This window comes from Oncorhynchus mykiss, chromosome 24, assembly GCF_057628025.1.
Source record: "Oncorhynchus mykiss isolate SJ-2025 chromosome 24, ASM5762802v1, whole genome shotgun sequence".
NCBI lineage: Eukaryota > Metazoa > Chordata > Actinopteri > Salmoniformes > Salmonidae > Oncorhynchus > Oncorhynchus mykiss.
The window spans coordinates 14,240,773-14,257,616 of record NC_143045.1 but is presented as its reverse complement, the minus strand read 5'-3'; the positions used below and the strand labels follow the sequence as shown (position 1 = coordinate 14,257,616).

Sequence of the window (16,844 nt, the reverse complement as noted above, 5' to 3'; positions counted from 1 at the left end):
CTGTTGTCGAACCAAAATTCGTTACAAACTGATGCAAGGCACCATGGATCCTCGACATTGGTATAAAAAAAATACAAAAATATATATATATATTCAAAAAGAGGGCCGATGCCAGGCAACCATGAACATAAACTATTTTTTTTTGCATTTAAGTTAACATTATAATGAATATAAATTATACTTTGGTAATGATTTGGGATATTTTCACAACATTTTTTAAAACAGAACGCGCCCCGTGACGTTTGGGCACTGTTACCTAGAGACGACGGAAGGTTGTTGTTTACAGTACGGGTCAATTTATTATTTTGTATTTGGATTGTATTGGTTGAATAGTCGAAAATATGTAAGGGATAATCAACTACGGGCTGTGTGTTCCATGGAAAATAATGCTCTAGGTGGAAGGTGTGTGCCACGACGCACTAGTGGAGTGGCACTAGCCTTCCATAGAGTTACATTATTTTCTAGAGAGAATGCGTAAGAGTTATGTCTCAAGTTGATTATACCCAATGGTGGAAAAAGTACCCAATTTTCATATTTGAGTAAAAGTAAACATACCTCAGTAGAAAATGACTAAAGTAAAAGTCATCCAGTAAAATACTGATTGAGGAAACGTCTAAATATACTTAAGTATCAAAAGTACATGTAAAAGTATAACTAATGTCAAATTCCTTATATTAAGCAAACCAGACAGCACCATTTTCTAGTTTTTTTATTTATTGATAGCCAGGGGGACACTCCAACACCTAGATATAATTTACAAACGAAGCATTTGTGTTTACTGAGTCTGCCAGATCAGAGCCAGTAGGGATGACCAGGGTTGTTCTCTTGGTAAGTGCGTGAATTGGACCATTTTCCCTTCCTAATAAGCATTCAAAATGTTGTCTCTACCTTCTTGCCCTTTGTGCTGTTGTCTGTGCCCAATAATGTTTGTACCCTGTATTGTGCTGCTACCATGCTATGTTGTTGTCTTTAGGTCTCTTTATGTAGTGTTGTGTTTTCCCTTGTCAGGATGTGTGTTTTGTCCTATATATATATTTTTTTTTTAACAGGTTCTCTTTCCAAGTTTGTTGACAAGGAACTCTCGCGATAGTTATTCACAAAGTCGAGGTACGTCAGCGATATTGGAAAAGGAGTATCTCTGGGTACGTTCCAGAACAGATCTAGCTTGTATAGCGATCCGTCTATTTGTCTGGTTTTGTCGATAAGTATAATTGTTGAGGAATATATATCACCTTATATGCATTAACTATTAACGGTGGAGCAACTGGACATGCTTAGTTGTCTGCTAGCAAGTGTGACAACAGTGAAGAAGACTCACCACGCGTTAGCTACAATGTATGTCCCGTAGCAACGACGAACGCTTGTTTGTCTAGATAGGTACTGTAGCTAGCGTAGCAGCTACGGTTAGTCGGTAACTATCCGCTACTTATTATTTGCTATACACTAATGTTATTGCCAGCTATATGCAGGCTTAACTTAGACAACAAAGTTTTATTTTTGACCGGACCAAGATCAGCAAGTGATACTTGCAAACTAAGTATCGTTAGCTATGAATAGCTAGCTATTTTGCTACTTTCTTGCTAATTGTATAACAAGCTAATAGTCTGTTTTGTAGCTGAATGATCGATGGTACTCACTGTAAACAGAAGGGTTTTCAAGTACCTATTTTCTGAATACTTCTTTCACATTAGCCACCACAATGAGATTAAAGACATCATTACTCAAGGAACCAAAACATATCCTTTTCAATTGTGTGAATGATAGAAAGATACTACAACAGTGCTTTGACTTGATTGTTGCTATTTTCTGTTTAAAAAATACGGACAGTCAGCAATCATGAATTAAAAATATATTATGAAGTTGTGCCTCTAATAACATACTAGAGGCACAACTTCTGGTCCAGGGGCTTAGTACTCCATGGACCAAAGCTAGGGCCGCCTGAGCCATGATATTCAGTACACCTTGCAGTACACCTTGCACCACCAGACCTGGGTTCAAATACTATTTGAAAGCGTTCAAATATTTGTAGTGTTTGCTCTACCCTGCCCCAGGTTTGCAGTTTTGGGACTATTCTAATGGTTCATTAAGCCCACTAAGCTCAATCAAGCACAGATAAAGTATAGATTTCAAATAGTGTTTGAACCCAAGTCTGACTGGAACCTTTTTACTAAAGGCATGCTTTTTGTAACCAATATGGAGATGAAAAGATGTTCTATGTGCTATTTGTGATCACATCTGTGTGTGGATCTCACCTACCTCAATACAAAGAAAGGTGAATACAGGATCTGTGTTCATTAATTCGGCTGAAAGCAACCACTGTGTTTGAGTCTAATGCGGCCACCAAACCTGGACCCGAAGAGTTAGTCTACAGGGTGTGAAAACGTTTGTACCAGATTAACGCGAACACACCTGGTTCAAGTAATTAAGATGAGATATGTTGCAGCAACCACTGATCTATTTCCACATTACCATTGTCATTCTTAACACCTGGACACACAAAGAGCTTGTGAGCTGTGTGGGCTGGACCACTACAGACGAGTTGTACTCCTGCAGTGAGGACCACCAGATCCAAAGATAGAACCTGCTGACCAGTGAGATCAGCCTGGTGGTGAAGGTGCAGGAGGACCTCTTCCCCATTGACCTGCACTGGTTCCCCAAGACGGTGGGAGGCAAGAAGCAGGCCCAGGCCGAGATCTTTGTGCTCACCAGTACTGACAGCAAGTTACCAATAATGATTTTCTCGTAAGAGATTTTGATAACCAAAAAGTGCTATCTGAAACATGTTTATGGCACCGTTAACATAGAAAATACAGTGCCTTGCGAAAGTATTCGGCCCCCTTGAACTTTGCGACCTTTTGCCACATTTCAGGCTTCAAACACAAAGATATAAAACTGTATTTTTTTGTGAAGAATCAACAACAAGTGGGACACAATCATGAAGTGGAACGACATTTATTGGATATTTCAAACTTTTTTAACAAATCAAAAACTGAAAAAGTGGGCGTGCAAAATTATTCAGCCCCCTTAAGTTAATACTTTGTAGCGCCACCTTTTGCTGCGATTACAGCTGTAAGTTGCTTGGGGTATGTCTCTATCAGTTTTGCACATCGAGAGACTGAATTTTTTTTCCATTCCTCCTTACAAAACAGCCCGAGCTCAGTGAGGTTGGATGGAGAGCATTTGTGAACAGCAGTTTTCAGTTCTTTCCACAGATTCTCGATTGGATTCAGGTCTGGACTTTGACTTGGCCATTCTAACACCTGGATATGTTTATTTTTGAACCATTCCATTGTATATTTTGCTTTATGTTTTGGATCATTGTCTTGTTGGAAGACAAATCTCCGTCCCAGTCTCAGGTCTTTTGCAGACTCCATCAGGTTTTCTTCCAGAATGGTCCTGTATTTGGCTCCATCCATCTTCCCATCAATTTTAACCATCTTCCCTGTCCCTGCTGAAGAAAAGCAGGCCCAAACCATGATGCTGCCACCACCATGTTTGACGGTGGGGATGGTGTATTCAGGGTGATGAGCTGTGTTGCTTTTACGCCAAACATAACGTTTTGCATTGTTGCCAAAAAGTTCAATTTTGGTTTCATCTGACCAGAGCACCTTCTTCCACATGTTTGGTGTGTCTCCCAGGTGGCTTGTGGCAAACTTTAAACAACACTTTTTATGGATATCTTTAAGAAATGGCTTTCTTCTTGCCACTCTTCCATAAAGGCCAGATTTGTGCAATATACGACTGATTGTTGTCCTATGGACAGAGTCTCCCACCTCAGCTGTAGATCTCTGCAGTTCATCCAGAGTGATCATGGGCCTCTTGGCTGCATCTCTGATCAGTCTTCTCCTTGTATGAGCTGAAAGTTTAGAGGGACGGCCAGGTCTTGGTAGATTTGCAGTGGTCTGATACTCCTTCCATTTCAATATTATCGCTTGCACAGTGCTCCTTGGGATGTTTAAAGCTTGGGAAATCTTTTTGTATCCAAATCCAGCTTTAAACTTCTTCACAACAGTATCTCGGACCTGCCTGGTGTGTTCCTTGTTCTTCATGATGCTCTCTGCGCTTTTAACGGACCTCTGAGACTATCACAGTGCAGGTGCATTTATACGGAGACTTGATTACACACAGGTGGATTGTATTTATCATCATTAGTCATTTAGGTCAACATTGGATCATTCAGAGATCCTCACTGAACTTCTGGAGAGAGTTTTCTGCACTGAAAGTAAAGGGGCTGAATAATTTTGCACGCCCAATTTTTCAGTTTTTGATTTGTTAAAAAAGTTTGAAATATCCAATAAATGTCATTCCACTTCATGATTGTGTCCCACTTGTTGTTGATTCTTCACAAAAAAATACAGTTTTATATCTTTATGTTTGAAGCCTGAAATGTGGCAAAAGGTCGCGAAGTTCAAGGGGGCCGAATACTTTCGCAAGGCACTGTAAATGTTGAATTTTAAAACTGATACTTTCTCACATTATTCAACAAGACAAATTGATATTGAATTAGGTAGGTGAAAGAGGATATGAGTCCCAAGGTACATAACTGCATGGTTTGTGTGAAATGTCTCTGGTTGACAAGCTCTTTGTGTGTCCAGGTGTTAAGTGGTATACTACGAAGCAAGTTAGATCTACTCAGGCTTTTATAAAGCTAGCCATCTTCAGTTAGCTGCACATTCCAGGTCAGGCTTCAGCCGTACTATGAAGGTGGATATTGTGGATATTGCTCATCTGCCTGCCGCTGACTCGGAACAGGTATGTCGCACGTGGTTACTCAAACGTCAAGCTCTTTGAAACAATGTTGAAACATCAATCCATGGGCGAGTCAGTGACACATTTAAATTTGTGTCGAAATCAAAATGAAAGAAAATATATCTTGAAAATTCAGCAGGCTATGGTGTGAAATAGCTTTTTAGTAGTGCCATTTTTATTTTATTACTTATCGTTAATGTCGGATTTGGTGTTTGCTCATTTATTACATTTAAAACTGAAATATTATATTTACAGTCATGGCCAAAAGTTTTGAGAATGACACAAATATTAATTTTCACAAAGTCTGCTGCCTCAGTTTGTATGATGGCAATTTGCATATACTCCAGAATGTTATGAAGAGTGATCAGATGAATTGTAATTAATTGCAAAGTCCCTCTTTGCCATGCAAATGAACTGAATCCCAAGAAAACATTTCCACTGCATTTCAGCCCTGCCACAAAAGGACCAGCTGATATCATGTCAGTGATTCTCTCGTTAACACAGGTGTGAGTGTTGACGAGGACAAGGCTGGAGATCACTCTGTCATGCTGATTGAGTTCGAATAACAGACTGGAAGCTTCAAAAGGAGGGTGGTGCTTGGAATCAGTTCTTCCTCTGTCAACCATGGTTACCTGCAAGGAAACATGTGCCGTCATCATTGCTTTGCACAAAAAGGGCTTCACAGGCAAGGATATTGCTGTCAGTAAGATTGCACCTAAATCAACCATTTATCGGGTCATCAAGAACTTCAGGGAGAGCGGTTCAATTGTTGTGAAGAAGTCCAGCAAGCGCAAAGATCGTCTCCTAAAGTTGATTCAGCTGCGGGATCGGGGCACCACCAATACAGAGCTTGCTCAGGAATGGCAGCAGGCAGGTGTGAGTGCATCTGCATGCACAGTGAGGCGAAGACTTTTGAAGGATGGCCTGGTGTCAAGAAGGGCAGCAAAGAAGCCACTTCTCTCCAGGAAAAACATCAGGGACAGACTGATATTCTGCAAAAGGTACAGGGATTGGACTGCTGAGGACTGGGGTAAAGTCAGTTTCTCTGATGAATCCCCTTTCTGATTGTTTGGGACATCCGGAAAAAAGCTTGTCCGGAGAAGACAAGGTGAGCGCTACCATCAGCCCTGTGTCATGCCAACAGTAAAGCATCCTGAGACCATTCATGTGTGGGGTTGCTTCTCAGCCAAGGGAGTGGGCTCACTCACAATTTTGCCTAAGAACACAGCCACGAATAAAGAATGGTACCAACACATCCTCTGAGAGCAATTTTTCCCAACCATCCAGGAACAGTTTGGTGACGAACAATGCCTTTTCCAGCATGATGGAGCACCTTGCCATAAGGCAAAAGTGATAACTAAGTGGCTCAGAGAATAAAACATCGATATTTTGGGTCCATGGCCAGGAAAATCCCATTGAGAACTTGTGGTCAATCCTCAAGAGGCGGGTGGACAAACAAAACCCCACAAATTCTGACAAACTCCAAGCATTGATTATGCAAGAATGGGCTGCCAGAGGTTAATTGACAGCATGCCAGGGCGGATTGCAGAGGAAAAAGAAGGGTCAACACTGCAAATATTGACTCTTTGCATCAACTTCATGTAATTGTCAATAAAAGCCATTGACACTTATGAAATGCTTGTAATTATACTTCAGTATTCCATAGTAACATCTGACAAAAATATCTAAACACACTGAAGCAGCAAACTTTGTGAAAATTAATATTTGTGTCATTCTCAAAACATTTGGCCACGACTGTACATAAGTATTCAGACCCTTTACTCAGTACTTTGTTGAAGCACCTTTGGCAGCGATTACAGCCTTGAGTCTTATTGGGTATGATGCTATAAGCTTGGCACACCCGTATTCGGGGAGTTTCTCTCATTCTTCTCTGCATATCCTCTCAAGCTCTGTCAGGTTGGATGGGGAGCGTTGCTGCACAGCTATTTTCAGGTCTCTCCAGAGATGTTCGATCGGGTTCAAGTCCAGGCTCTGGCTGGGCCACTCAAGGACATTCAGAGACTTGTACCGAAGCTACTCCTGATTTGTCTTGGCTGTGTGCCTAGGGTCGTTTGTTGGTGAACCTTCGTCCCAGTCTGAGGTCCTGAGCACTCTGGAGCAGGTTTTCATCAAGGGTCTCTCTGTACTTTGCTCCGTTCATCTTTGCCTCGATCCTGACTAGTCTCCCAGTCCCTGCCGCTGAAAAACATCCCCCCCACAGCATAATGCTGCCACCAACATGTTTCACCGTAAGGATGGTGCCAGTGACGCTTGGCATTCAGGCCAAAGAGTTGTCTTGGTTTTATCAGACCAGAGAATCTTGTTTCTCATGGTCAGAGTTCTTTAGGTGCCTTTTGGCAAACTACAAGTGGGCTGTCATGTGCTTTTTACTGAGGAGCAGGTTCCGTCTGGCCACTCTACCATAAAGGCCTGATTGGTGGTGTGCTGCAGAGATGGTTGACCTTCTGGAAGGTTCTCCCATCTCCACAGAGGAACTCTAGAGCTCTGTCAGAGTGACCATTGGCTTCTTGGTCACCTCACTCACAAGGCCCTTGTCCCCCGATTGCTCAGTTTGGCGTGGCGGCCAGCTCTAGGAAGAGTCCCCAGATCTGTGCCTCGACACAATCCTGTCTCGGATGTCTACGGACAATTCCTTCGACCTCATTGCTCGGTTCTTGCTCTGACATGCACTGTCAACTGTGCGACCTTATATAGACAGATGTGTGCCTTTCCAAATCATATCCAATCAATTGAATTTACCACAGGTGGACTAAATCAAGTTGTAGAAACATCTCAAGGATGATCACTGGAAACAGGATGCACCTGGGCTCAATTTCGAGTCTCATAGCGAAGGATCTGAATACTTATGTATGTAAGGTATTTCTGTTTTTTGTTTTTAATAAATTTGCAAACATTTCTAAAAACGTGTTTTCGCTTTGTCATTATTGGGTATTGTGTATAGATTGATGAGGAAGTAGTTTTATTTAATCCATTTTAGAATAAGGCTGTAACGTAACAAAATGTGGAAAAAGTAAAGGGGTCTGAATACTTTCTGAAGTCACCGTATTTATAATCCATAGAAGGGTTTGGGAGTCTCTAACCCTGGCAATTTGACTGTTAAACTCATGGGTACACTAACAATGGCTGCCTGTCTTGACTTGAATGGGAACTGCCATCTATGCATTATACTGTATGTCTATGGTTGGTTGCGGCTGTCGGTTTGCCTTCTTGCAATCACGGGAAAAATGTACAGTTTGGAAAGCAAATGCTGTCTACTAAATGTGTAATGCGATATATATTTTAACATTACTTTTTTACACGCAAAAAAACATTTGAATAAAATATTTGATCTGCCGTCTTCCTCAGATGAAGAGGATGATGACACAATCTTTGCAAGAGGGATGGTATCTGATTTCATTGGTCCTCAACTCATGGCTCAGACACTTCATTCAGGATAAATGGAGTTAGCCCTGAGTTAGCCTGCTCGGATTAGGTTAGTTCTGAAGGATTCATTGTCATAGAAATGTACCTGGCTAAATGGTGAGCCACCTTCGTGGTACCGGTTATCCCAAGTTGAACTCAGAGATGACAAAAGTTACCTCGCTAAGTCCTCAAACCTGATTCCTTGCAGAGGGCTCTGTCTACATCAGCTCTAAACACACAGAGTGGAGATGTGCGGCGATGGCAGGCGACGTGTGGTCACAATGATAATGGCAGTGTAGGGTTGCATAAACACCCACAAACTGAAGCAACAATTTTCCCTGGCAGACCATGGAGTCATGAAAATGTTTGCATCTGTCTTTCTGGTACAGAATGATTATAGTCATCATATAGGTAATATTGTCACAATCGACTACTTTTTAGAGCAAGTCATTGGTCTCCTCTATGGAGAGGCAGTGTATATGTTTTTGGCGTAATAGTCCTATATCCTAATGCACAGCAACCTCAACATGTTGGGGTGGATTGGCAAAATGCTCCACTGCAGCTTGTAACGGCACATTTTTCTGGTTTCTGTTTTTAATGTCAGTGAAACTTCACATTGCTATGAAATGGTTAAATAGAAACCACAGATGTATAGCTTTGGTGGGTGGGGAAAATCTATAGTAACTTTTGTGGCTTTCTCCAACCTCATTTGGTGCGTGGGCCTCTGTCTGAGGCGATATGTCAAAAATGGTTTTGGTTCATAGTACTGACAGACAGAGCAAATTCTGGGAGCAGCTTGAATGTGGTGTTTAACAGTCGGGTCTTTAATAGAATTGACATTTTTAAAAGGCTTTTATAATTCTGAGCGTCCTTTTAATACAGCGTGGTCGTATACACACTACCTGTTTTTCTGGGTCGGCGACATTCACATTTGTTAGGACATCCAAATATAGAAACTGGAGAGAGAAGCATCATGCTGATTTGCAGTTTTAGGCAACCAGAAATTACATAGAACACTCTGTATTTTTTAATACTCACCGCCACAAAGTATATGGTAGGCTAGTGTCTTTGATAACTGTCTCCATGCCTGATCGCTCCCCGTCTCTAGCAGATAGGAAACTGTTTCATTTAAGCAGCAGAGAGACTTTGCTTTCATTCTTCCGTCTTGTGTAAAAAAAAACGTGTCTTCGGGAGGTAGCTACCAACCAGGACAGTGGAACAAAAGGCATTATGTATTGGAACCTGACTCTATGGGTTACAATTCTGTATGTTTATCTCAGTTTGTTTATGTGTGAGGCCGAGTGCCTATATTCCTGGTCTTTTGTATTTATTAACTCTCCTCACATCATGCCATATGCTTTTATCATGCCTTTTGACTGTTTGTTGCCTCTCAAGTGAGATTTAGAAATGGAGAGACCGTTTAGACAGTATATTTCCTTCATATCTAATGGACTGTACCTGTCTTCTACCTGTCGGTTCTGTTGTCCGTCTGTAGGTAAGCTCCACCTGGCCTCTTAAGATGGGCCTTATTGAGAAGAGTGTGGAGGCCCACAAAGGAGCTGTGTTAGCCAGGAGATGGTACTACGACGGGACCGCTCTCATCACAGGTGAGGGGGACACAGGGTAATAAACACACACAACAAGAACACTAAAATGTAATACGCTGCTCAGTAACAAGTTTGTTATAACTGCCGCAGGTTGTAACTTAGATTGTTGATGTTGTTTCCTCAGCTGGGGAGGACGGGCCACGTCAAGATCTGGTCTAAGAGTGGCATGCTGAGGTCCACCTTGGCCAGGTAAGATTACTAGGAAAAAAAGTTGCAAACTATCCTTTCAAACACTCAGCTCAGAAATGACTGTATTTCAAAACAAATTTGGAGTGCAGCAGACTCGTAGTGCATAGCCACACTTTGTTTTGAAACAAATGCAGCCACAAATATTGTCCCTTTTAACAATTTCCTGTTTTGTCAGAATGGGGCCCTGTAGTTTTTGTGGTGCAGTTGCTCCACAGTGTAGAGCCAGCATTGCACTCTCTCTGTGTGAAGAGGTGTATGTGAGCGTGTGTGTGTGTGTATGCTAATCTTCCAGCCCGGTGTTGTCAGCATGCTTCGGTTCAGCTGGCGCCTAGTCGAACTGAACAACTGTGCTCGCATACTCCCTTAAAATACCTTTGCGGCAATAGTTCTGTTTGTCCTTCTTCATATGCCATAGCCAGTATACACTTCCTCAAAATAGTCAGAATTAATCCCACGATAACTCAAGAAATCTGTAATTATTTTGACGTATATTCCAAGGACATTTTAGTCGTGCAATTTTACATCTAACTAAGATGTTTGGTGCAGTATTTCTCAAGTGAAAAGATTTGCATGAAAACAAATGACAACAAATACTTAATTGAAGAATCGCTACTGTTGACCTATCAACAGGGCATAGACTTCGTCTACCTACTTCGGTTTGCCTCAAGAAAAAAATGTTGTGCGCACGAACAGTCGACAAAACCCTTGCTGAAGACCAAATCGAACTTAAACATCCCAAAATGTCATCATAATATATGCACAAACTGTTTTGGATGGGAAAGCATGTGGACGCCTGCTGGTGCTGTGTGGTTAACACTAACATGTCAGGTCTTGTACTGTACCATTGCTGTACTCAGATCAGCCATGTCCCTGTCTGTAAAGTCACCTACAGGTGGTTCTGTTACTCTCTAACAGAACCAGTCCAAGTACTGAATGTGCTTTTACACACAACATGTATATTGATATTGGCTTTCACTGAATTAATCACTGTACTTATTGAATGAATCATTGAACTAATTTTGAAATCTCAATTTGGAACTAGGATGTTATTTCACTATCCATGTGTGAATGAGGATGCATGCTATTAATCATAGGGGCTGAGTGTGTCACCCTGGTGCTTTCTCAAGCCGTCGGTAGTTCTCTCACACTCTGGTGTGCCCAGTCAGAGGACCTGCTGCTGCTGTGGCTTGGGCCGGGCCTGGGACAGTTGTAATGAGGTCAAACCCATGAACACAGCAACGTGAGTTACAGAGAGATAGACTGCACTGGTGGACATTTTGTAAACATAAGGCAACACAGCCTCCAATTATATTCTCACATACAGACCGCAGTGTTCATTAAGGCCTCTTCTGCTTTTGAGGGCACCTCACTGGATGAGAGAGAGAGAGAGAGAGAAAGGGATCTGATGAAAAGGGAAAAGGCATGTCACAGACGGGTACAATACTGTTCATGTGTATTCAGGGAGCCCTTCCCTCTGTGCCATGACACGAAAGTTTCTCTGCTTAAACTGAGCTTTTGGTTGACCCCAAGTGGAGCATGATGCGCTGCCATTAGACAGCTCTGAGAACAGAGGTTATATAGTAACCTAGATAATGTCGTCACCGTACATATAGATAGACTAATACAGTTTGAAGCACTCCAGGATATGCCTCATGTTCTTACAATTTTTTGACTTTCAAATGTACTTCCACAGTCGGGATTTGTGTGTGTGCGTACAGTGTGTGTCTGTGTGTATTTGAAACTGCTGTAAACTAGGCCGGTGCGATGATCTGAAAGATGGCCTTTGTGTTAACAGTGATTTAGTCCAGCCAGATGATTTAAGATGACAATCTGGCAGAGGGAGAGGTGTGTGTGTGTGTGTGTGTGTTGGACTATTAGGGTGTAATGCTGCTGGATACAGTTGAAATTGCAGCCAATCCTCCAGTTCCATTTTTATTAAAAGCACCATAAAGTTTTAAAGGTTTATTGGAGTGGAGTTTTATTAAAATCTATAAAAAAGACTCTTAATGATAAATCTCTCTATCCAGTACTCGCATACAGATGGGTCTCTTATTAATTGATTCATTCTGCCATTTGAAATATCTTCAGTGTTCTCAACATTTCTGCGTTGATGTGGAGTGGATGCATTCTGCCAAATGAACGGGCTCTATTTCTCCCTCAGTCCTCTGTTTAATGTGTCCGTCTGTGCTGTTGTGATTGTGAACCATGGCATTGACTGGACAGGCTTGAGAGGGAGTGAGCTGCACAGCCACTGCTGCACGTACAGATTTGTAGAGCGCATGGAGGAACTGGTGGTGTCTCCTAACAGGTGCATCCACACTGCAGATGCATTCTGTGCAGGTGTTGCTCCCCCTTATGCAGACACACACACACACACACACACACACACACACACACACACACACACACACACACACTGCAGGAGTCACAGGTACAGCTGGGGGCCATTGTTGTGAGTCTTGAGTGCGATGATGTAACCGTGTCCCATTTGTGTGGGAGAGGGGGAGAAAGAGAGAGGGGGGGGGGGGGGGGGGGGGGGGGGGGGGGCAGAGAGAACTAGTCTCAGCCGTCTCTCATTGTCAGCCCGCAATCATGTGACCTCTTAGCATTTGTGAGAAACCGCAAGCACCTGGAGCAGGGTTAAATGTCAGCCTGCCTCTCTCTCCCTCTCTCCCTCACACACACACACACACACACACACACACACACGTTTTAGGCAGGTTTCTCTTAATGCTCAGCTGTCTTGCTGTGACACATAGCCAGGTCTGCAGGATTGAAGCAAGCTTTACATACTAAATCCCATTCCTACAGGCTGTACGAAGTGAATCCTCAGAGTAAGTATGACACTGCTGTGGTGTAGAAATTAGAAATGCAATCTCCTCCAGCTACTGCAGTGTCTCCGTCTCTGTGTTTGTAAGGCATACCAAGCACTTCTCCCTATTTGATAAGGACTGCCTCGAGGCAAACTCTGTGTGATAGCTAGTCAATGCTTTCATGAAACCAGAGTCAAGTAACTAGTGGATCTTCTACTGACAGAATTACTTTATTATATGTCACGCTGTTTGAGGAGGAGATGCAACTGTGAAATGGCCTTAAACAAGTTTCAGTTTTCATAATTTTTAATGGTTGTGTTATGAAAATACTATTATAAAAGTTATTGTTTAATCACATGAACATTGCTCAGCAGTGTGATTCCTCACCTATCCTGGTGTGTGTGTGTGTGTGTGTGTGTGTGTGTGTGTGTGTGTGTGTGTGTGTGTGTGTGTGTGTGTGTGTGTGTGTGTGTGTGTGTGTGTGTGTGTGTGTGTGTGTGTGTGTGTGTGTGTGTGTGTGTGCCTCTCTCTCAGGGTCTCCTGTATACTCGGTGGCCTGGAGCCCGGACTCTGATAGGATCCTGTACACGTCATGCAGACTGCTGATAATCAGGCCCCTGCAACCCAGCGCCAAGGTCCAACAGGTACTGTAAGTGTGACTGTGTGTGTGGGGATTGAAGACCTCGCACTACAGTGAGTATTTTCCTTGTTCATGTACATTTGTTTATTGTTCTTTTTGGCACTGAATTGTGCCTGGGACCCTGAGTAAACACCAGAGGGTTTAGTGTTCCCCCCTTCACCCCTCTCACCTCACCACCCCTTCACCCCCCCTGAGCAGAGCAACAGCTGGCTGTGTATGGAGAAGCCCCCTGCACAACTCTGTGACCCCTGCAATCCCCCCATCCCCCAACTCCTATAACCCCCTCACCTCACCCCCCTGCTCCCTCTGGGAGAGACAGACCCGTGGGAGGGAGAGGGGTTTGGGGAGGCAGGGGGGGGTGAAGATCAGGAGTTGTAGTGATAACCTTCACATGGTAGGAGGAGAAAGGAGATAATGACTGAGTTGACTCCTCTTGTCCTCCTTTTATGGCACATGCCTCTGGTTATCTGTTGGTCGATACATCTCATGAGCATTGACGTGTGTGACTGTCCAACCTTTCCTGAATTTTTGAAGGGGAAACTATTCTGAAGATTTTCCCCAGTCCCATTCAGTATGCTGAACAATAAGCAGCACATCAGGATGTGTCAGTAAGTCACTTGGCGAACGCTGGGGTGTGTGAGTTAGTTAGTGTGTGTGTATTACAGAGATGTAATGGGGTCTCTGACGGGGTCGTGTGTGTGATCTCGTCCCCGTGGCGACCTGTGAAGGCTCTGCCCTGTTTCCAATTAGAGCCAAGTCCACGCTATTACATTAACACAGAGCAGACTGGGAGGCTGTCAGAGAGAGCACCTCGCTCGACCTTCAGCTCTAGCTCTCTCTCTGTCCTCTATGCTCCTTCTGATAAGAACCCTCTCCTCTCCCCTGTATTTTCTTTATCATGTCTCCTGTGTGTGAACTCTCCCTGCAGTCTTCTCCGGCTTGTCCTTGACAACAAAAAAACTCAGAGTCATATTAGCCTGCAGCCCAGCGGGTAGTATATTGATATGGACCTGGGCCCCCCTTTCTCATTCAACCTCTATCCCCTTCTCCCCATCTACCCCCCCTTCCCCCCTCTCTCATTCAACCTCTCTCCCCTTCTCCTAATCTACCCCCCCTTCTCCCCATCTACCCCCCCTTCCCCCCTCTCTCTCTTTCTTTCCCTCCCTCTGTCTCTCAGGTGTGGGACAGAGCCTGGGACTGGTTAACTGAGGTGCGATCCTGATTGTATTGGTTGTGTTTGGAGAATATCCCTGCTCTTGGATAAACATCTGCTCTCTCTCTGCTCTCTCCTCTCTCCCTTGTTCCTCGCTCCCTCCATCCATTCCTCTCCCCAGTGGAAGTCCCATGATGGGACCATTCTGAAGACGGACTGGAACTCTGCGAATGACCTGATACTGTCAAGTGGAGAGGACTGTAAATACAAGGTCAAGTGTGTCCCGTGATCCAAAAATGATTGTCTATGTTATAATGTGTGCATCACACAGTCACAACACTGTGTAATTGACCCTGTTCCTTCTCCCACCTCTCTCTCGCTCGCTCCCCCTCCTTCCGTCATCTCCCTCCTCCTCTCTCTCTCAGGTGTGGAACAGCTATGGTCGTCTGCTCTACACGTCCTCGTCACATGACTACCCTGTGACCTCCATGTCCTGGTCTCCGGATGGGGAGGTGTTCGCAGTAGACTCCTTCAACAGCCTGCATCTCTGTGACAAGCCCGGGGTAAGGGCTCCCCTCACACCCCACCCCACCCCCGTCCTCTGCCAATCCCCCACACACCTCTGTGTACTGTCACTGTGTGTGTTTCAGTGTGACAAACCTGGTTCTGTAAGAGGTCCTCTGTCTCTTCCCTAGTGTGTGTAAATAGATGGTGAATGCATGGTGTGAGTCTCTCGGTATACCTCCCTCACTAGTCCCTGTCACATGTTCGTTGGTGCTGATAGTGCTGTTGATAGTAAGTGGACTTGTAATGAGAGAGGCCCGAGGGGGCGTGGTATATTGCCAATATACCACGGTTAAGGGCTGTTCTTAGGCACGACGCAACGCAGCGGTATATTAGCCGTGGTATATTGACCATATACCACAAACCCCCGATGTTCCTTAGTGCTATTATAAACTGGTTACCAACGTAATTAGAGCAGTAAAAATAAATGTTTTGTTATACCCGTGGTATACGGTCTAATATACCATGGCTGTCAGCCAATCAGTATTCAGGGCTCAAATTGGCCCGTTTCTAATTGTTGTTTTGTTATTCTTCAGCGTATGGCCAGAAACAACATGTGGAGTCTCAGCTGGGTTTATTGTTTAGTTAGAATAGAAATGTCAGTGTATTGTTCTATGAGACGTGGCCTAATGAAAACAAACAGCACAAGTTTCTGGTCCTCTGTACTGATCACCACGTATTTCATGCTACAGTGTACATTTTGATCTAATTAGGATCAAATTGCATTTTTTTTTTTGTTGCACCGAACAAATGGTCTGGAGAGAGACTCTGAGCCAACGCAGATGTCTACACAATACAGAGGTTATGAAAGAGTTTGTGTGTGTGTGTGTGTGTGTGTGTATTCAAGGGTATTCTCTTTCACTTGTCTAGTTGTTACAGATCAGTGTGGATGAAGGAAAGTAGATGTGGAGAGGACAGAAGCCATCTTGGTCTTCTGAGTTGAACCCTCAGTAGGACGCTATCCAGTCAAAGCCTGTTGCTTTTTGGGGGTTATGAGTCAGAAACAAGATTGCAGCAAGAGTACAGTAATAAGCACTATCTTCGTTTCACACTGTAAATATTGCTTGTTTTTTTGAGTACACAAATCCAGGAAGATTGTTTGGACTACTGAGATCACAGAAACTCTGTGAGCGGGTGTAATTGTGTTGAATAAGGAACCTAAATCACCTTTCTTCACAATGGCAATTGTGTCTCTGTGTTATGAGTTTGTCGACGTTGCTAGTCTGTCTGTCATTGCGCCACTCTTTGTCTTGTGGTGGAGTTGACTGAGGCTCTCTCTCGCTCTCTGATGATGATGATGCATACAGTAACTCTAACTAACTGGGGTAAGGGTCTGTTTACCTTCACCACCTCCTCAGCTCCTCCCAGGCCACAGAGAGAGAGTGTAGTGTATACTGTAGCCCGGCCCTGGCCCGCCGTGGGAGGGTTGCTCAACACCATGGAGAAGAAGACTGAGGAAGAAGAGAAACAAAGAGAGGAGAGAAAGAGAAAAGGCCACTCAGAAGTCACTTCGTGACTCCTCCTTGATGAGCTGATGAATCTGATCCCGTGTTCCATCGGCCCAGCGGCCCTTGCTTTCAGCCTCATGCACATTTGATGTGTATGTTGAGTTACAGTACGTGCATGGTAACTGTTGCATCCTTGCCTGTATCTGGCTGTAGTTGGGCTGCGGTGCAGAAGGAGTTAAGCACAGTGAGGAATCTTTG

General features: G+C 43.7%; 1 protein-coding gene across 1 annotated transcript in view; it reads left to right on the top strand.

Moving 5' to 3' along the window:
* The first annotated feature begins 9,691 nt into the window (after positions 1 to 9,691).
* The window catches only part of LOC110503790 (intraflagellar transport protein 80 homolog), a 77,569-nt gene continuing 70,416 nt past the window's right edge, over positions 9,692 to 16,844 (top strand). The window contains 4 exon segments of the mRNA XM_036961068.2: positions 9,692 to 9,779; positions 13,316 to 13,425; positions 14,756 to 14,845; positions 15,000 to 15,137. Coding sequence (XP_036816963.2) covers positions 9,692 to 9,779; positions 13,316 to 13,425; positions 14,756 to 14,845; positions 15,000 to 15,137 — 426 coding nt within the window.